Source organism: Gavia stellata, chromosome 31, assembly GCF_030936135.1.
Source record: "Gavia stellata isolate bGavSte3 chromosome 31, bGavSte3.hap2, whole genome shotgun sequence".
Lineage (NCBI taxonomy): Eukaryota > Metazoa > Chordata > Aves > Gaviiformes > Gaviidae > Gavia > Gavia stellata.
Window position 1 is genome coordinate 6,574,221 of NC_082624.1, and position 20,537 is coordinate 6,594,757.

Sequence of the window (20,537 nt, forward strand, 5' to 3'; positions counted from 1 at the left end):
ATTGAGACATCTTGAATATTGTGAGCCTGCTCACTCTCCTAACATGTCTCCTCTCTTTATGCTATACAGCTGTATTTTCTGTATTCTACATGTTTCAAAGTATGTGTTAAATATTATGTGAGTATTTAAGCAGTATTCTAGAAAAAAAAAAGATTCTTCAGGTTAGCTCATGCTGAAATACATAAATTCTTTGCTAGTAACATGCAGCTCTACTTGCAAGCCAGAATTATTTAGAGGAACTGAGCTCACAGTTCCACAACTGTTAATACTAAATTTGAATTGGTCTCCATCAACCAGATGCGATGACAACAGCCAACAAAACATGATGTAAAGCAGAGAAAAAAAACATTAAGCCAGAGATGCACAACTCAGCCGCAGTACTCATTTTAAGCACTTTGTTTTTAAACAAAGCCTCCTTGATCTTGTACTTTGATTTCCCCTCCCACAACAGTAAAATTAGTACAACAACCCCAGGAGAAAATATATCAAAGAATAAAAGGTTGGGGGCAACTGATGCTTAACGTTGCCATCTTCAGATACAGCGCAGAGTAAGCCAATGCCTGTATATAAACTGCAAGAAGGGAACACCAAATGGGAAATTTCATTGAAGAAATACCCACACCGGCCAATGGAATAACTGCAAAAAACAAAACCAAACCAGAAAGCGTGCATAAGGAAGGGGAATGAGAAGAACTACACTTCGAGACGCCAGCTTCATTTTTACGGACGGGTACGGCGGCGACGCCGCCCGCGGCAGCCGTCACGCTCCCTCCGGCGGAGGAGCCGAGGAGCGGCGGTGCCGGCTGCGCGGCCGCCAGAGCAGCCCGGCACAGCAGCGCCGCGGGCACACGAGCGCGCTCACGAGCTGCGCAGCGCGGCCTCCTCCTCCCGTTACTGACGCGCATTACGCAACGGATAACGGAGCGCGGCCCGCCGGACCTCCGCGAGCCGGCGGCGCGCCCCGTCGCCGCCTCCTCTCCCCAGCGAAACGGCGGCGCCGCGGGAACGCTCGGTCGCTGCCGCACCCAGAAGTTCGTGCTCCCCAGCCGAGAAATCGGAGCGCTAGCAAGACGCCCGGCCGCCCGCCCTCAGAGCGAGAGCCGGCCCGCGCCCCGGGGCCATCGCCTCGGCCGCCCGTCAGCCGTGTCGCCGGGCCCGAGGACGCGGAAGCGCCGGCCGGAGGGAGCGAGCGAGCGCCCGGCGCCCCCTCAGGGCTCTGGCCCAGCCCCACCGCAGCAAGGTGACTCGAGGGACGCCCACGTCGGCCCCGACGAGGGCCGAAGGACGCCACCGGGCTCCGCCCGGACAGCGTCGCGGGGCCCGGTGGGGCTAGCCGCGCGCCCCGCCACGGCCCGAGCCCCTGCCGCTCCCACTACCTGCCGGCCGCGCTGCCTCCGGGTAGAGGTCTCGGCTCCCCAAAACGCGCATGCGCGGCACCGCGCCGGCACCGCGCATGCGCATCGGCACGCCTACCATTACTCTGGCCCCTCCTGTCAGGGCTGACGGGCGCTGCGCGGCCCCGCTCTGCGCGCGGCCGAGGGCCGTGGCGGCCCCGGCAACCGCCGGAGAAGGGGTTGTTTGCCGCAGGTACCGCTCCTCGCGGCCCCCCGCGGGAGCAGGCCCGGACGCCATACCCGCCTGTGGGAGGGCTTCTCAGCACCAGCCCCCCTTGCTGGTGCGAGAAACGGCGGCGAAGCGGCCGGAGCCGACTCCGGTATCCGCCGCCAGCAGAACGTTGTAACACCCGCGCGAGGTGCGCCTGGCGGAGGGAGGAGGCCGCTCACCAGGCCTGGTATTAACTGCCGCAGGCCCCACGGCGCTGCAGGGCAGCTCCGCTTCACCGAGCCTGTCACAGAGTCGGTGCGAGACTCCAGCAGGCACTACAGCTCCTCTCAAACCCGTCAGCTACCTTACCAACAACTTCCCTACTCATGGCCATCCCTGTTTGGAACTACGGCTCTGACACTTCCCTTAATAAGGGCCACTGTGCACAAGGTTTGCAGCTATCGCCTCCTGTGATTAACAGGTATCTTCCAGTCCAGGTGGGCAGGAGGATGGAAGGAAGTGTAAGTAATGCAAAGTAGCCCGGAACAAGGGTCAGTTAACTTGAGGGGAGTGGGTGGGCAGAAGAGAGGGAGGGGCAGGAAAAAAGAAATGACACATTGTACATTTATATAGTTCAAGAAAAACAAAATACACACACTCTCTGAACAAGCTATTTTTCTTTCACCTAGAAGAACTCGGTGTTACAGAGAGAGACTGCAAGGCCAGCAAATTCTGCCTCAAGTCTCAGGACAAAGCAGTCGTCTGGGCTAGCTGTTGAGGATGATGGAGAATGCATCAGTAATGCTGTATGCTGCCCAGGTAACATTTGCAAACATGGTAAGCTTATGTTACTGCTTTTTGCTGTTCTTAAAATTACAGCTAAAAAAAAATAATCAAACAGGATTATACATTCATGATGGAATTCTCACTTCATTTATTCCCACTGATTATTGAAGAAAACATTGAATACATCAGCTATATATATTTTTACTATGAGGCATCAGAAGACTTCACATAGTACCAAGTTAATTTCTAGTCACCTTACATACCACTGCATGCATTAGGGCTAGGGAAGATTCCCAGAAAATAATTAAACTCACAATCGGAAAAACAGAAGAAAATAAAGGGATAAGCAAGAGTATCAGTCTATAATCTCCATTACTAAGACTGATCAACACTAATTATATAAGAACAAGTAAAAATGTAGTTTTTCTGTAGGCTTAAGTCAGATAAAAGTAAGAAACAGTATTACATCCATCTTTGTTTTATGGTTCAAGTCAGGTTAAGTAGCCTGACAATACAGATGCAAACTCCTTTCTGCCCCCATAAAGGCAGATAGAGGACCTAATCATTAACAAATCAAGTGTTCTATAATTAGCAATAGTTAATTTGACTATATATAAAATAGTCTTGCCTTTTCAAGCTTGCAATTCTGTAATACATTTGCCCTATACTCCTACAAGGTATTCAAATACAGTAGCAGCAATACCTTCCATGCTGATGCTCTGTAATACATCGGAGTTAGTAGTTTACTACTTAAAACTAGTTAAGTTTTAAGTTAACCAACAGAATCCCTGTCCCAAATACAACTAGTAATGCAATCTTGATGGGACCTCCTCTCACGTCCAAAAATAGTCATTACCTTTCACAATGATTTAAGAGGAGCTATAAAATCAAGAGCTGACAGGTTTGCATAAAAAAAAAAGGGCAGATTGACTCTATAGGAGTGGTAGAAATGCATCAATTAATCAGACCAGTCTTCTGGGTAATGGCAAGTTGAACAAAATATAGAACACTGCAACCAATAGTCCTACAACATATCTAGGAACAAAGAACATGGGTGACATGCAACAGGAGGTCACATTAGCATATGGCCATATCAAAAGGTTTTAGAAGGAAGGACACAGAAACAGCTTAGCATGAGCTTCAGCACTGCACCAGGACACTTAACACAAAGAGATACAGATAGTAGTTGAAAATGGTATTCTTTAGGAGTACTTCAGGACACAGCCAGCTTTCTCATTCTGGTGTCTACACATACATAAGATACAAAGAAGTAGAAACAGATGAGAAGATCTAGCAGACCAATATGCAGTTCTGAGCAGGTAAATGCCTACATCAGTTCAAAATTTCAATCTCTTAACCAGGAGAAGGCTGGTTAACCAAGAGAAGAACTGCAGTCTGTCTTCAGAAGCAGGATTGTTGCTGCTAGATTAAGTAGTTGTCTGTTAAAAGTCAATGTTAGGCAATTTTATATATTATTTAAATTGGGTGGTTGGGGTTTTGTTAGGGTTTTTTTGTGGGGTTTGTTTTTTTTTTTTTTAAAAAACCTGCTAAAACCCAGAGACTTTGCTTTTTCTTCATCACTCCACATTTTTGGATCAAGGCTTGATGTCAAAAAGAAAAAACTAACATTTACATAAGAAATAGGATCTGTGACCTTCATCGAGAATGGATCTTTCTGTCTTTAAAAATTTATGCGGGTATAAATCTCTGAAAGTTTAAGAATATCAGGAGAAAAAGAAAGATAGGTTGATTTTTCTCTCAAGGTACCAGGACCACAAGACAAAGTATCGACACTATTCAGAGACTGTACAGTCTTTCTCTACTCTCTAGGGAAACTCAGTGCCATTTCTCCTCTTCCTTTTACAGCATATCTGAAACATGTGGCTATTTGCTCTCAGCTGTCTCCTCTGACACTAAATTAGCATCAGAGGTACACCCACAGTGCTGTTCTGTATTGGTGTTTCCTTTACTTTGTAAATAAAAGCAAGGTCCATCCTAGCAAAAGCCCATGTCTACAAACATAACCTCCACATTGTGTCACATGCAATGACAACTTTCTTTTGTTTTAGACTCAGTTATGAGGAATGGGATTACTGTAATAAGAATTGTGCAGTTATCTAGTTAATGTCCATAGTAATGTTCTTAGATGAAAAGAAAGAAATGGAACGCTTTCTGCTATCGCTGTCTTTGGGCAACACAAAGCTCTTGGGAGCTCCCAACAATTGCGAACAGTCATCTGCATTGCTTACCACTCATAAAGCCCATTACACTAAGAGCTAAGCACATAAAATAAGAACTGCAAGCACTCATGCACCTGCTTACCCAACTGGAGAAATGGTTACATAGAAAAAATATTCTGGAGAACTTCCAAGCAGTTCTCCAGAATAGGCAAACTGTAGTCTAATCAAAGACATAAAGAACAAAGACAGAGGCAATGGTATAAGAACAATCTCTACAGAGGCACACATCCTTGTATTTTAAAAGCAACAACAGCAGTTCCTGCAGCCAGTTTCAGTTGGACAAACTCTACAGGGAAGACATTAGCAGATACATTATTTAGTAAAAGAAAAGCACACCACTTTTAAAACAGCAAACTCTGCAGCAGAACTAGTGCAGAGGAGGCAGAAAATAATCCTTTTATGTACATCAAGAATTTCCACGCTTACAAAATCTCTGCATACCTCGCCAAACCTGTAATAGACGCTTAGCCAGTAAACAAGGATTAGTTTCTGGATAAGAGAAAAATACGCAAAGGAGATAGAAGTTTATTCAGATCTGGCAAGGGAGGGCTCTTGTCTAAAAGAAACCATACTTCAGCATGCATGACAGTGTAATGTTCTGTGTTGCTTACACAGGAAAACATGGAAACTTTAGGATTTGCTCTGAATCTCTTAAATAATTTCAGTAGGACATTTGGGGCTGAATACAAGGAGAAAGCCAGAATGAGACTGAGGAAGAAGGTCACTAATCCACGGCCAGGGCATGTTGAACATTGATTTGTCACAGGGAGAGCAGCTAGGAGGAATCTCTGGACAAGATAGAGTGGCTGAAGAAAGGACAGAAGGGCAAATCACATGCTGCTTATCATAGCTCAAGAGGGAGAAAGCTGCCTTTGCGTCTCAGGCTGTGCTTCTGGGCTTTACTGTGCACATCATTTCCAGACCAAAATCTGCAAGCCAGTTAGTTCTCGGTAACGTTGCTCAACATCCAGAATTTTTTCAGCACTGTGATCATGGCTTCAGTTTGTTTTGTCAAACACTAGTCAGCAGAGCAGCACAATGATCACACCTGAGCACCTGCCAAAAGACTAAGAGATATTAGTAACGCAAAGCGGTATAAACGGATGTGCATTTTAATCTAGAGTTATTTGTGAACTGTGCCACAAACTCAGGTCTCCTCCTCCATGAGCCAACAGCAGCAACTAAGGAAACATCAGCCTGCAACACATAAGCACCTAAACACCTTACATTTATTTCAGTCCATAACCCTGAATGTTAAGCAATAGTGTATCCAATAGGCTGACCCAGTGCTAGGAGATTCCTTTCCCTTCTCCCTAGGCAAGTAAGTTAAGTGAAGATTAGTTTCTTTAAAAGCTCAAAAGAATATTTTGAAGTCTAGATGCCTCAAACATTCCCTTTTCCCATTTGCTCCAGTTATTGCAGAGCCCGAATATAACATCCTTGTCCGATTTTGAACTTGAAATGCTATGGAAAATTTGCTGGCTTGTGTGGCTTGGCTGTTGTGTGTTACATTCGTTCTTCTATAGTCACATGAAAGTGTAGTATTTCAATAGCACCAGCAATAATGACTTTGCGTTCTATAACTACGTGCCAAGGTGCAACTTCATCACTGGAATTTAAGACATTTCTGCCTTTCAAGTTTCTCGCTAGTCTCAGGTGTTCCAGTGATATATTTTTAAGCAGAAAATATTAGAGCAGTTAGCTGTGCAACTAAGCACATGGGCAGTCTTTTTTTGGTCTGATTTATATGTTCCGAAAAGCCTGCCTCAATACATTTGCTGGCTAGTGGGAAGTCATAATACATTGTTTTGTATAACCAATATTAAAAGTTTTTTATACTTTTGTCTACTCAGTGGGTGTGGGAAATAGACTTTTAGGTGCTTTTTTTTCCCACCCACCCCCCTTCAAAAATACATTTGAAAGAAAGACATAAACATACAGAGTCTGAGATCTAAGCGCTGTAAGAATAATCTTATATATGGCACTTAATTTAAATGCTGTAAGAATAACAGTCTCCTAATACAATTCTTCTAGTCTCCTGATATATGAAACAAACTGGTCTCATACGGAATTTTCAGAACTATTTAAGTTTTCTTAATTGTGCAATGCCAGTACCAATTCACTGCCATGGCCAAATCTGATCTATGGGTAAAGTGCCTGCTGCTACACACAGATGCTGTAGATTATATTCTCAAGCAATTTATGCTGGCAGGTTGTATTAGCAAAACGTTCATTTGAGCATTCCAAGACACTCTACAGACATAATTACTCAAACGGCATTAAAAAAATAATTAAAAAAACCCCATACATACTACTTAATGAGACAATTTGCAATGACTACACAAAAGCAACAGTTTTACTTCCAAGTCTTTCAACCTCAAGAAAGTAAATAGCAAAAAAAAAGTTACGTTATTTCCTCAAGACTGCCCAGTTTTTCGATATTAAACAAGTTAGTGACATTTACACAGAGTATGTCCGTGTATATGATATTAAATACATGGAAGCATCAGAACTCTGATCATCTTTTGCAAAAATACAAGAAACAAGCTAAGAAGGCTTGTTCAGTTTGAAATATCCAGACTTTTCCAACAACGATCACAGCCTAAGGGCTACTAAAATTATTAGACAAAACCTAATAGCTTGTTCACCACAGGCATTATCAAATCAAAGCATATAACCTTTTATAAAAGGCTAATATTGTTTTGTAAGACTTTCCAGCGACTCCAAAGAACCAGCATTAATTTTGATTGACAGCCACCATCTTCAAATCAAGCCACAAGAAACTTAGTAAAGGCAAAATGTTTCATCTTACATCAGAACTTTCTGCTCCTCAGGGGTTAAATAGAAACCTGTGATTTATTGTCTGATAGTTTTTTACTAAATCCCAAAGCAAAAGACAATATGCATTTTCTAAGGGGTCTGATTGCCACACCACTTTACCCACAGGTTTTTCTAGTATCGCAGCCCATGCAGTTAAACACAGTAAGTGTTTTAATCAGCTTTTGGGGATGAGGAGAGAGAGATCAAAATGAGATCTTACAGGATTTAATCTTCACTACACATTTTGTACTAGTGCCATGGACTTGCTTTAAACATCAGTAACGTACACTTTTTGCATTAACATCCAAAGAAAGAATATGCACTTTGTATGTTCATAAGGAGCTATGAAAACATCTCTCTGGGTTACAAACCTAGACAAGCAGTTATTCACTCCGATCCTTTGGGTCTCGGTATTTCCACTGGATATAGTCAAAGATGTCTTTTTCACATTCTACTGGTAGGGCCTCCCCAGCGACTCCTGCAAGCAAATTACAGATGCTATTTGAAAGGTGTGAGGCATGTACAATCCTGAAATGCCAAATGCATTGCAAGATTAAGAGAAAACTGTTGTAAGTAAAACAGACTTTAAAAAAACAAAACACCCCCAACAGACCTTTTCATTCAGTGTTTAGGTACTGATCTCATTAGTGTCAAAGGAAATAAGGTAATGAATTAACTTTGGGGGCATGTGGTTATGCAATTAAATACATTTATATTCATGTGTGTGTATATATATATATACACAGATACACACTCACACACACAGCGCCAGCCCCCCTCCAAAACAAAACAACTGAAGGACATATCTTGTTAAAAAGAGTGGGAAACCACATATGTGCTGGGCATGACACTGAAAAAACCAATCTTTAGGTCAGTAAGACTTTAAGTAGATTAGGTGGCCCAAAGAGGTAATTTTGTGCCACAGCACTGCCTATACATAAGTAGGCTGTCTCTTCCTGCTATAATGGTGTCCAATACCAGAAAGGACACTGTGAAATTCAAATTTCATGAACTACAGTATTTATCAGAAATATTTCCAGTACACTGAGAAAACAATTTAAGAAGATCACACAAAGCATGTAACTAGAAAGAATACTCTGTGCAAAGGCCCAGACTGACCAGTGACACCCAGGGGACGGATTGTATACTCATTGATCGTGAAGCCCATTTCCAGAGCGTGAGTTCTCATGTTCTTATTAAATATATCACTTCCTGTGAAATACAGTACACCACAGTAATACTGATCTTTGGGGATAAGCCTAGAATAAAAGTGGAAGAAAAGTAGAGATTTAGAACAAATATATAACAAAAGTTACAAGCCGTTTGGAATTCAGCCATTCAGATACTGTTCTAGGTTTACTTCCTATTTATGTGCACACATTCTGCAACTCTGTACATTTGATTTTCCCACAAGCCAAATGCAAGAATGAAATTAACTGCATATCAAGGAAAGGTTCAGCACATCTACCCTGACGCAGAAGTTACTGGTGTTCAGCCACTACATGGTTATGGTGCTTGCACTCCTGCCAAGAATTAATGTCAAAGCAGTATGATAAAGTAGGTCATCTGAAACTGGATACAAAGTCATGATTTAAAACACAGCATTCTTGCTAATAACCTGTTGTAGATACTGGCAGTTGTACAGTGGCTTCTATACTGCAAAGGAATTAGAAACCTAGTAAATGCCATGTTCTGAACATGGAAGTAGAGATTTGAATGCAGAACTTGATACAAATGCCTATGTAGCAGACAGCTAAAGTAGGGGGTTTGGGGTTTTGAGTGTGGGTTTTTGGTTTTTTTTTTTGGTGTGCATACCGGATATCAATTCTCCTGTGGGGATAGGCTGTTCCATCTTCTTTATTTGGCAGTTGACAGACACCCTGTGAGGAAGTAAGGAAAGCAAGAAATTCAAAATTAAATTAAACAGATTTGAGATCAATCTTTATCTCCCCACCCCTAAACAACCTCTAAACAATCCTCAGTCATCCTGAAGAGCAAAGCTAAATTCCTGCTGAACCAATTAAATATTTTACTAGAACAGCTGGATGTCATAGTACCGTAAATCACTATTTTACACTGCTAAGAGGACCATAGTTCAAGGTAGCATATAACTGCTTCTTAAGTTTTTATTACAGCAGGAAGGATCACAGGACTTCTCATTTTGCATTCCTCTGCCCTAATTATTATCATGCTTTTCAGTATGCACAAACATCAGCAGATTAAGGAAAATGCAGACAAAGCTCAAGCTAACAGAAGTTAAAAACAGAAAGTTTTTTCTTGAGAAAACCCCTGCCACTTTTCATTTCAAACTGCTTTGTAATCTTCATGGGACTCACATACCAGCCTTTTCTTTTTTTCCCCTAGTCTATGATCACCTTAAATGACAATGCAGTAGTGGGGAGGGACACGAACCATAAGGAATGATGAGAAATGTTTACATACTAAACGGTTTTACCAATTGCAGCTTCATGCCAAGACTTTTCCTTCTATTCTTAGCTTTGTTTTGAAAGCTTAACATTGCTTACGCTTTTAAAGTTATGTTTCTGTCTCCTTACTGAGACTTGCTTTTCTCAGATTCTCAGCTGCAGTCATATTTCCCTTTTTACAACATTCCTTTCTTAGTTTCCACTTTGAAGACAAGAGGTATTCCACAACTATTTAAGACAGGATTATACAGAGCAAATGGTCAAACTATAATGAGCTTCTCAAACTGTGAATGCAAACTGGGAATGCAGAGCGTCTCTGCTTTTGGCTCACAGATGTACATTTAGCTTTAAACCCATATGGTATTCACATTTAAACCATTTGGCAAGAATGAGAGCGACTTTCACTTATTCCTCCTAAAGATCAAGCCAAAAAAAAGCCATCAATTTTCATTTCCTCTCAGAATGCAGCACAAACTAAACTGAAGACAAATTCTGAGAGTTCTTTTAGCTCTTATTTTAAGCAAAACCAAGCCAACAAACAAACAAAAAAATCAAGTGCTCCAACAGCCCCTTCCATCTTGGAAAAGCAATTATCTTTAACTGTAATATTATATACTTAAGTATTTATGCCTTCCGAAAGATTAGCTGAATATAACGGTATCTTGATTCTTGAATAGAAATTCTTAAGTCATGGATCTTTGGTGAACCCTCCTGCAGGACCACTCCTCCGAGCTTCCAAGTAATTCCATAAAGCCAGTATCAGTGACTGACAGGAACTAACCAGTCCTCATTTCCACTCAGTATTGCTTAAGGTTCTACACTTCTCTGTTAGAATTAACTTTTAACCAGCTTGCAAGACCAGGATACCTGGGGCCTGTAAAGAAAATGAAGTGAAGCAAGGTAACACCCAATCCACAAGTTTAAGAAAAAAGAAGTTTTGCTGTGAGCAAGGGACCTAACAAAATGAATGTTTCCGTAATTCGTTACTTTCTTTAGGCATCCCACATATTCCCTATTACATCCTGAGTCTAGCAGCTTATTCATTAAATCTGCTCTGCAACAAAATTGACAAAAAAGGAGACAAAAGTATATCATGTATTGGACAAAACAAGGTAAACATAGGACGGAGATCAAAGATACATGTTTCCAAGATATTGAGGACAGAGTTAAAAAAGTGGTCCCTGGCACAACTGAAGAAGTGAGGTTGTGCTAAGGTTCTGGGGAAACATCAAGCAAAATAGAGACACAATTGGCACTGTGTGATGAAGGTTATGTCAGTGGGGTTCAGAACTACGTAAATACCTGTAGATATTCTAATACTGAAATCTTCCCATAAAAGATTCACTAAGAGTTAACTGCAGAAAGTTTTTCTGGGGGAAGGCAGGGGGAATTAATTTAAAAAAAAAAAAAAAAAAATCAACTCCAGCAGACCAAACAACCTATCTTGTATATATTCCAGCTTCTGTCAGGAAAGGTAATCCCCGCCCAACATCCCTCACCACCAAAAAAGCCTTACCATGAATTTGGTGTCACCTTTAGACAGCATATCTGTGACAAAGTGGACTTTTTCCAGTTGTTCTACAACTTGACGCAGAAGTTTTGACTAGGAACGTGACAACATGGAAGAAGAAATTATTTCACAAATAACAAGAATATCTTACCCATTTACCATACATTGGCCCACATAAGTACAGGACATCACTATAATTATATGTATTTATTGTACATGAAATTTGACCCAGATGGGAAAAAAAGACAACAATAATACTGAGAAAAAGCTAGTAAAACTACAGTTGTGCAACATAAAAAAAATTTCCACCGAAATCTCCATGCCAGATTGCTTTCATTGGAAGTGACAAAACTTGTTTCTTGGTTTGAGTTTTCAACTTTTAAGCAATGAATCTATACAAGCAACACAAGAAATACAAACTGTCATTAAGACTTCTCCAGAGTTATTTCCAGAAGATTACAAGGGTAGCAGGACATTTGCTTCTTGTCCAAAAGATTATGGCTACATAAAGAGATACTTACTCTACCTTTAATCCCTGCTTTACCCAGCTAGCTGTTACAGTTCTACATTGTAAAAGCACATCAATTCAAGGGGTTGGGGGGGAGCGTGCGTGAAGGGAAGAGGAGGGACAGAAGGATAAGAGTAAACGTACTGAATAGTTCTGCAAGAGGAACACAACGTAATACATGGACCTGAGAAGTGATTGTAACTCCTCAAAGTAAACATGGTGATCCAAGAGAAGAGTTTACTATTACAGTAACAAAAAGGTGCAAGAAGCTGCTATTCAAGTCTGAGACTAGATATCTTCTGAATTTAAACATACCCTTGTGGAAGTAATGCACAGTACTGATCCACAGTAGCAGAGAAACACACCTGTTTGGATGATTCAGATGTGAAATTCGGATGGGTTAGGAGAACATCCATATCGCCGCTTGACTCTGCGCCTAGGCAAGTAAGAAACAAAGAAAAATCCCTCTGTGTATGACAAAGTATACTAACATTGGTGAAAGTCCATCTAACCTCTTCCTAGAAACATGTTTTTCTGGTAGGAAATAGTCAGTCACTATTCAAGATATTTGCGAAAAAACGATCTTCAAGTAAGAGAACCTTGTTCTTCTATCCAAAAGTTTATATCCCCGTATAACTCAGAAAATACCCAAGGATTTATTGCTGTACTCTATAGCAATGAAGCACAAATGTGGTTCAGGTAAAAACAAAGCAAACAATTCACATGTTACAATATACTGCTCTCCATGGGGATGGGGTGGAGAAGCAAGGATTTACGCAGGTGCTTCGTCACTGAACTAACCAGTCAATACCAACAGGAAAAAGCCAGGTACCAGCATAGACTTTCTTTCTAGAAGAACAATATATATAGTAACGAGTCCTGCTTATTAGCCCAAAATAAACAATATCACAGAGTACCAACCTCGTCTAAAACTGCCACAGACTGTAGCAATATAGTTTGGGTCCAGCTTCTTTACCTCTTTCAGCACAATTTCCTATGTAAAAAGGAAAGATGTGTGTTTAGAGGTGTCATTCATTCATTGGCCATCAGTGCCTCACATTCTCGATAAAGACATTCTTACCTGCATTTGCAGCATTTCTTCCCTCGGGATTCTTTTCTCAAAATCTTCAAAATATCTGCATATATGAAAATAAAAGTGTGGCAAGGGTAGCATCTTAAAATTTTAGTCAATTAAATGTGTATCAGAGGAAAGAATACAACTTATATTACTGTCACATCACAAAAAGCTCCCCATTCTCACCAAATATCTTAGGTAACATCTTGCCAAGCGATAGTAAAAACTCACAACTGCAAGTTTGACAATGCTTAGAAGATGGTTTCATTGCATATCATTTCCACTGTATATGAAGAGCTGCTATGAGGTAGGAGTAGTATTACTGTATAACCACTTGGTTTATATTTTCATAGCCCTTTGAAAATACAAAAGGTTCCTGACAAAACTCAGTCCACCAGCAAGCAGGAGGAACAGGTCCCTCACCCATGGTCAGAGGTGATTGATGTTGGAAAGAGCTAAATGGAAGCTCACAACTCAAATGCAGATCCTGGTATCTTTGCATGCAGCTGTAAAAAACAGACTGCCAGCACGCTGCTTGACTGTGGAGAAAAAGAGGCCACGTGAAACAATGACGCACCTGACCAGCAGGTGCATTCTTCACCCCTCCAGTACCAGAACCATTGACAGCAGGCACTGGCAGCCATACTGCAGCCTCAGAGCCACGTGCTTCCCAACGCTCATTACGCAACCATCCTGATCCCAAGCTCTGCAGAGCTCCTGGATATGGGACTCCCCCCTCCCCGCCACACTCACCCTCCTCCAAGAGTTGCAGTCGAACTAGGGACAAAAAGACCACCATAGAGCACTGAAGCCATTCTTTCAGCTCAGCACTTACCGGAGGTTCTGAAACAACATCTGAGTACAACGCTGGAAGCAGATCCAAGGGCAATGTGTGCACTAGCAACATGGATAGGTCAGGTGGGTTTTCTTATACTCACTTAACAGTGAAAGGTTTTCCCTTGAACGCTCACATGTGTAAAGGCAGGGATGCACACTGGGTATAGGGCTCAGATGAGCAGTGGGAAGGCAACAATCATTGTGTAACCCTTCTCGCTCACTGGCAAGCAGTTTGTCCAGATCACATATTCTGCATCTCTGCCACTGATGTGGAAACGCTAGAGCTGGTCCCAACCAGAACCATTTCAGATATAGGGCTTTATTTGGTTCACTTGCAGCTTCTTGCAAACACAGCTATAGTTCTTCCAGAACTAACACACTGGAAGAGCCACTCAGCAAGCAACATTCAAGCTGGTTAAGTACTGAGGGACAGACACACATTCTGCATGGCATTCTCGAGTTCAGACATGCAAAGGTCTTACCTTGCTCACAGCACATAACAAAAAATAGCCTGGGCCACTTTTATGCAGATTCCCAAGAAACATCATTGCAACCTTGCTAAAGTGATTCTCCATGAGCTAACTGAAAAAGTAATTTGAAATTTATTTCCTTCTGGATGGACACTATGCCTACTGAATTTCAACCCCAATGAAACAAAAGCTCTGAATAACTGCTGAAAAGCATGTACAGCCCACAGAGAGAACAGAACCTTACTTGGCCTGTGTAACCTTACATTACATTCTGGTGTCTGAAGGAGTCATTAGAAAAGCCAAGTACTTGCACCCAAGAAAGCTTACTTCAACCCAATTCGCTGGTGATGGGTCAGCTTGTGCTCATTTTTTCTTAGATCTGGAAGAATCAACAAAAACAACAACAAAAAAAAAGTTACTTGAGGACTAAAAATCTTACAGTAAGTTTCCACCAATGCAAAGATGATACATGCAAAGAATATGTAACAAGAAAACAGCAACGTCAAACACAAAGGAAGAGATTTTAAACTGACTACTCAAGCGCTGAAAGGATGAGTACAAATGCACAGAGCACTTCCCGATAGAGACTTCAATAGACCATTCATCTCAAAGCCAAAATCCTTGTTATTTTCGAGGTAATCTGTAAATACTTTACTTTGGATACGTATGTAATGCCTTTAGCCTGTGCACTAACTTTAGCATCTTATATGCTTTCCTCAAAGCGCAGGGCATATCTGCTTATCACAGTACCACTGTGGAACAGGCAGCTTGACAGAAAAAAAACATTATTGGAGTGTGAACTGAGGACCCAAAATTACACTTACCTTCTAAAGTCCTAATTCCTTCCTCGACAAACTTCCTAGCAGCAGCAGGACTGCAAAGAGACAAGGCAATCTGCCATCAAGAACAGCAAGAAACTTACAACACTGAAAAGGACATTAGAATTCACTATAACTGCCTATGTTCTTCAAGGCAAAGACTAAAGTTGCTTCTGATACTTACCCTCTTTTCAGCATAGGCATTTTCAGTTTGTACTTTCAATCAGCGGTTATGGCTATCCAAGGCTTGGCTGGCACATTTTTTAGCATTGGTATAACTATATAGTGATGTATAATTGTAAAAATAAACAAACAAAATCTCACCAAATAGGCAATATTGCTTTAGACAACAATACTGAACGCATGATAAGAACTACTTTAACCACAGAGTCTGAACCAGCTTAAGGCAACAGCAACACAAAAGTATCTTTAGACTAGCACTTCAGAAAACCCAACAAGGCTCCAGTTGGCAAACTACAGTAGAGCAAAGCAGTCCCAGCTCCAGTTTGGCTGGAGAGCTTGCCTTAAGCACAACACCCAAGTGAATAGCTGAACCTTTTCCCCTTTAAGGGTTTGTCATTAGGTTAATCTGCATAACTCTGTGGGGAAAGAACAATGTTTCAACTGTGAGACAGGCATTCAAGTGATGTTATACCCAGATACCAAAATGCTGAGAACCACCAGCCTGGAAGCATAGTCCTTTCCTGGGGAAGTACTCTCCAATTACTCGGGAATCCCACAGTTATGGCTCCACCACCCTTAAAGACTTTGAATCCACTTCCTCGATAAAACTCTTACATTACAATAGAATTGCCAGATCTTGACCTGCCATTTACTTCCTTTATTACCCTTCCCTGCATCTCTTGCTGGATTCCAGACCAAGAGAAGCAACTTCTAGTGTCCTGAGACAGGACAGCAACCAAGCTTCTCCTTCTGCATCCCATCCCAATTTCTCAAAGGCCTTCTCAAATCCCAGTATATCCTCAAACTTTGAGCACGTTTTCCCTCGGAATTACTTGAGAATGATCACATTCCCTACCCTCAACCTCAAGGGTTTTAAACGTTGCGCAAGAGCCCTGATGGGTTTTTTTGGTTTTGATTGGTTGGTTGGTTTTGTTTTGTTGTTTGTTTCAGGGCTCTACTTCTCCTTTTACAAACACATGACAGAGCACCATTGTCCCTGGGCCCAACTTCCCACCAAAAGTCCCAAAGGGACGTCTCGCTTCCACTCGTCTCAGTCTTTCATGGTTCTGTTCTTGGCCAGCTCCTCTCTCCTTCCCCTCTCAGCTTGCACATGGGAGCTTCCCACTTCCACTCCTCTACTTGACGATTCTATACCCTTTCTTCTCAGCCAATTGTGTCATCACAACTATGGTGCCTCAGTGTGGGCACTACAGCATCAGCTCAAACTCACTCTCTTCATTACTTGCAACCACCCAAATTCTGTTCATAACTCTACCAAATAAACAAGAAAAGGAAAAAAAACAAAACCAAAACCCAAACAAAAACACCACTTTACCCAATGCCAGTAACTCGTGTCAGGAGATTGATAGATGCACTTGTATCATCTTGTCGAATCTGCAAAATCGAAACCACACAAACCAACCCCTTCTTTACTCCATTTGCAATAAACAAAGAAATCTTGAGAAGATAAAACTGCTTAGTCAGACTCTGCTTTGGAGGCTCACTATAAATCAATACAAAACAGTACCAAGGGTAGTACTGTGTGTCACAGTAATACCATAAGTGCCAAACCTGAAAACTGCCTAACTACCCATGCTAAGGTGAACAGCAGTTTAACAAAACTCCACAGCCTTCCAGAGTCAGAATTCCACTTCTCACAGAAGACATTCACATGTTGATCATATAACCTAAAATATTTTTATAAATAGACAGTTTTGAGGCTTTGGCTGAGCTTCTCGTTCCCTGCTTTCTACTCGCCATAGACTCCATGTCCACCATTCTTAAGCTTGACATCAGACTCTCCAGGGACAACAACAGAAATTGCACAAAGCAAGCAGGCTACTTTGCAAGTTACAAAGAAAAGCAACTATTAAGAAACAGAGCACAAGGGAAAGAAACCCACCTTTTCCAATTTGCGTAGTTTTCCAGTGGATAAGAACTCATCTATCTTCTCAGCTATTTTAGCACCTACTCCATCCTAAATATTGGGGGGGGAGACAAGTTAACTTCAAGATCTAGAAACAAAGGAAAGCTCCTGAGAATTTAGAGTCCAGAAAGAACTATGAGGCCACCGAGACCATGATAAAATATTGGACCATAAGGGAGCGCAAGAATTCAAGGGTACAACACAAACAGCATGAACTCTGTAATTCAAGGGCTATATTACAAGTTCCCCCAAAGCAGTCATTTTGAACAAGGCTTTCAGTGTTACTGCTCAAGGTCCCCGAATTTAGTGAAGTAGTAATAGAGCAAGGGGAAACCCGCCACAACAGAACCCTTTCACAAGCAGAGACTCAGCTGGAGTCCCCAGTTCCAGCCACGAAGCCCCCACAGCAGCCACACCGCGTCCCCGTCCCCCGACTCGGCCACCAGAGAGAGGAGCTGGCATAGGCGGGGCCCGCCTCGCGCTGCCCCCACGCTGCCAGGGAGCCCCCGGTGCCGCGCCCCGGCTCCCACTGCCCCACGGACCTCCCGCCGGCAACCTGGGCGCGAGCACCTACCAGCTTCTTGGCTTCGGCCCCGCTCCGTATCTTGCTAGGATACCGGGAAATAACCGAGGCTGCTTTCCTGCAGAACAGCGCCGGTCAGCACCCGAACGCGGAAGGCGCCGCTAGCCCGGCTCGCGCGGCAGCAGGCTGGACCCCGAGGCGGGGGCGCCGGCGGGGCGGAGGGAGGCGGTACCTGTACGCGTTGTACTTGTGAACGGCCCGGTTGACGTTGCGCTCGTAATTGGCCAGCTCTACGGGGAGAACCACGGTGAGAGCAGCTGGCCCGCGGCCCCACCCACCGCCCGCACACACCTACCTGTAAGGAAGTCGGTGATGCCCTCGTTGGGGCTCTCCTGGGGAGCCTTCCGCTTGCTCATGGCCGGCAGCGGCACCAGCACCGGCACTGACCGGAAGCGGAACCCCAGGCCACAGGGCGCAGGGAGGTGGCTTCCGGCGGTGACGTCACAGAGCACGGCCGGCCCCAGTACGCAGGCGCGGTGCCCGTCTTGCCCTGCCGCACTCGAAGGTCTGGGGGACACAGGGCCGCGGGAGCGCTGAGGAGACGGGGGTGCTGCGGATGAGGCAGTGGACAGCGAAGAGGCTGCTGGGGAGGGCGGGATGAGGGAGATCAGCAGGTGCAGGGCAGTCTGGAGCTGCTGTTGTCGTCAGCACACTCTGCCAGTATGACATCTCCTCTGCCGGCGCTTAACCCTGCTTTCTGGCGTGCTGTTGCGTAAGCAGGATTTTCCAGCAGGGTCTGCTTGACTTGGGCTATTTGTGTTGTCTGAGAGGCAGCTTAAGGGAGTGAAGCGAACCCCTGCTCCTGTCACTGTCCTGGCCAGAGTCTGTTTGGCATTAGCTCGGTCTCTGCAGTGTTTGGAGCTTTTACAGGCTATGTTTTTTATCCAGGTTTTGCTGGATGCTGCTTTCTGAGTGGTCTGGAGATGACTGAAAACTTGGTCTGCCATTGGTGGTGTGTGCCTGTATTTTCTGGGAAAAGGGCTGTGGCTATGGCGTTTCCCTCTCAAAATACCAAAACTGAATTGTATCCCAGAAGCAAAAAATGGAGGCAGGGGAGGGGCGTGCTGCTCGCTGACTTACATGAAGGGGCTTACATTTTAGTTAAGTGGTTACCTGGGGAGAGTAGGATATTTGTCAAATTTTTTCTAGATCTGAGTTAACAACTAAAATGCTGAGGGAGGGCCAGTGAGGCTGGGTGGTCCTGTAAGTGTTGTAACACCAGTGGGAGCTGTGCCTGAGCAGGAAAGTCAGGTAGCTCATGGAAGGGGTACAAAGGGATGGTGCTTCAGGCTTAGCTTAGCCTGGGTGATGCGGTGCCTGCTGTTGAAAAATGGATGGCTTGATGCCTGCCAAAATGTGGGCGCTTTAAAAACGTGGTAGAGGATCACTGTTCAAGAATGGCTTTGAGACCTCTTTGCAGGGTCCTATCTCCTTTTGGAGGTCTTCAGGGGCCTTGGGGGAGGCTAGGGCATTGCTGAAGGGATGCTGGTCTGCCCTGTAATTTAACATAGCAACAGACCATGATGATAAATCTCCCCCTTGCTTGGGAAGATTAGGGGTCAGCTGCTCTGAGTTTGTGGGCTATGCTGGTGGCCTGCTCTCCAGACCAGATTTGTCAGGCAATATAAATGGTCCTGGGTGATGCAGAGTCTAATTTGGGGGTGGTGGGGGGAGACGCTTTGCAGCACTGAGATGCACTTTGGGTGGTTAAGCCTGTGTTAGTAGCTTGCTTTGGCTTTATTTAGGTCAATTACCAGTGTGCTTACTCTGGGATAAACACTCATGTAACTTTTCCGAAGTGGTTTGACCCTGGAGGCTTGAGTTGGCATGTGGGGGCTGAGCTGCCCGCCTTCCCGGGTGCTCTCTGCTGGGCGTTGGCGCTGCACTGCCTGTGCTGCCCCTTCCCCTTCCAAAGCAGCACTGGAGCCATAAGGGGCTCCGAGCACCGGGCAGGAGGCTGGTCCCAGGCTGCCCCAGAGCTCTGGGCTCTGCCCATGCCTCCCCCAGGGCACAGGCCTGGAGCTTTCCAGGCAGCCTGCCTGCCTGGCCAAAGGCCTTGTCAATGGCTGCAGGCATAGGCATCTCTTACGGAGCTCACTGGGCACAAAATAATGCCATGAAAATCCTAGGGGAAAAAAAACTGGAGAGAGAAGGCTGCTCTGCCAGACCTGGCATTGTGTGTTGCTGCTGGCATCTGCATTATTGTCTGCTATAAAGCTGTCCCCTGCCTTGAGACTGTTCCCTTCCAACAAAATTTCTAGTACCTTTTTAGAGTATAGGTGTAGCAGACTGCTGTTTTGCATTGATTAGTACTGGATCCACATGTTGGTGGATCACCTGGCAATGAAGGCGTTACCTATACCAGTGCACAAACAGGTTTTGTCCCCTTTGCTGGCACATGCAGAGCTGTTTGTGCTGGCTGTGTCAGCTGCAGGAGCAGAGATGATAGCCCATCTGGCATAAACCTGCTGGGACAAACCTTCCTCTGTCAGACAAAATAATACACTGGAACACACCTGACTCAGCAGAGTGAACTTACACTGATTAAGAAGTTCATGTTGGCACAGTAACTCCAAGCTGGTAGCAGACACCCAGGGCCTGGATGTGAGCTTCCAGTTCCACTAGACGTCAGCTCTTTAGCTCATGAGAGTGCTAAGACTCTCTAGAGAAGATAATTCATGAATCGGCTATGGGGTCCTGCTTTGCCTTGCTCAGGGGTTCTTCTTGAGTATTGGAAACTGAAGTGTCAAGTCCCCTAGAGCCGAGATCCCTAGATAGCTCACCATCTCACCCATGAGGCTACAATATA

At 43.9% G+C, this 20,537-nt stretch overlaps 2 protein-coding genes across 4 annotated transcripts in view; both read right to left on the reverse strand.

The window, feature by feature from the left end:
* VDAC3 (voltage dependent anion channel 3) overlaps positions 1-1,405 on the reverse strand; it is a 15,324-nt gene extending 13,919 nt beyond the window's left edge. Inside the window, exon 1 of the mRNA XM_059831416.1 lies at positions 1,377-1,405. The gene's annotated coding sequence lies outside the window, so the exon portion shown is untranslated. The remainder of the gene's footprint in view (positions 1-1,376) is intronic.
* Positions 1-18,087, reverse strand: part of POLB (DNA polymerase beta) — a 20,853-nt gene extending 2,766 nt beyond the window's left edge. The window contains exons 1-15 of one of the 3 annotated variants that reach the window (XM_059831414.1): positions 18,024-18,087; positions 17,901-17,958; positions 17,720-17,786; positions 17,122-17,196; positions 16,555-16,613; positions 15,042-15,091; positions 14,545-14,596; positions 12,917-12,971; positions 12,757-12,829; positions 12,201-12,271; positions 11,334-11,420; positions 9,207-9,271; positions 8,511-8,650; positions 7,763-7,869; positions 2,463-5,627 (exon numbers count right to left, since the gene is read on the reverse strand). In XM_059831414.1, the coding sequence (XP_059687397.1) occupies positions 7,775-7,869; positions 8,511-8,650; positions 9,207-9,271; positions 11,334-11,420; positions 12,201-12,271; positions 12,757-12,829; positions 12,917-12,971; positions 14,545-14,596; positions 15,042-15,091; positions 16,555-16,613; positions 17,122-17,196; positions 17,720-17,786; positions 17,901-17,958; positions 18,024-18,084 (1,008 nt within the window). In that variant the 5' untranslated portion in view covers positions 18,085-18,087 and the 3' untranslated portion in view covers positions 2,463-5,627; positions 7,763-7,774. Of the gene's footprint in view, positions 1-2,462; positions 5,639-7,762; positions 7,870-8,510; positions 8,651-9,206; positions 9,272-11,333; positions 11,421-12,200; positions 12,272-12,756; positions 12,830-12,916; positions 12,972-14,544; positions 14,597-15,041; positions 15,092-16,554; positions 16,614-17,121; positions 17,197-17,719; positions 17,787-17,900; positions 17,959-18,023 lie in introns of those variants that run through there. The other 2 variants (XM_059831413.1, XM_059831415.1) reach the window with 2 other exon arrangements.
* Between the last annotated feature and the right edge of the window lie 2,450 nt (positions 18,088-20,537).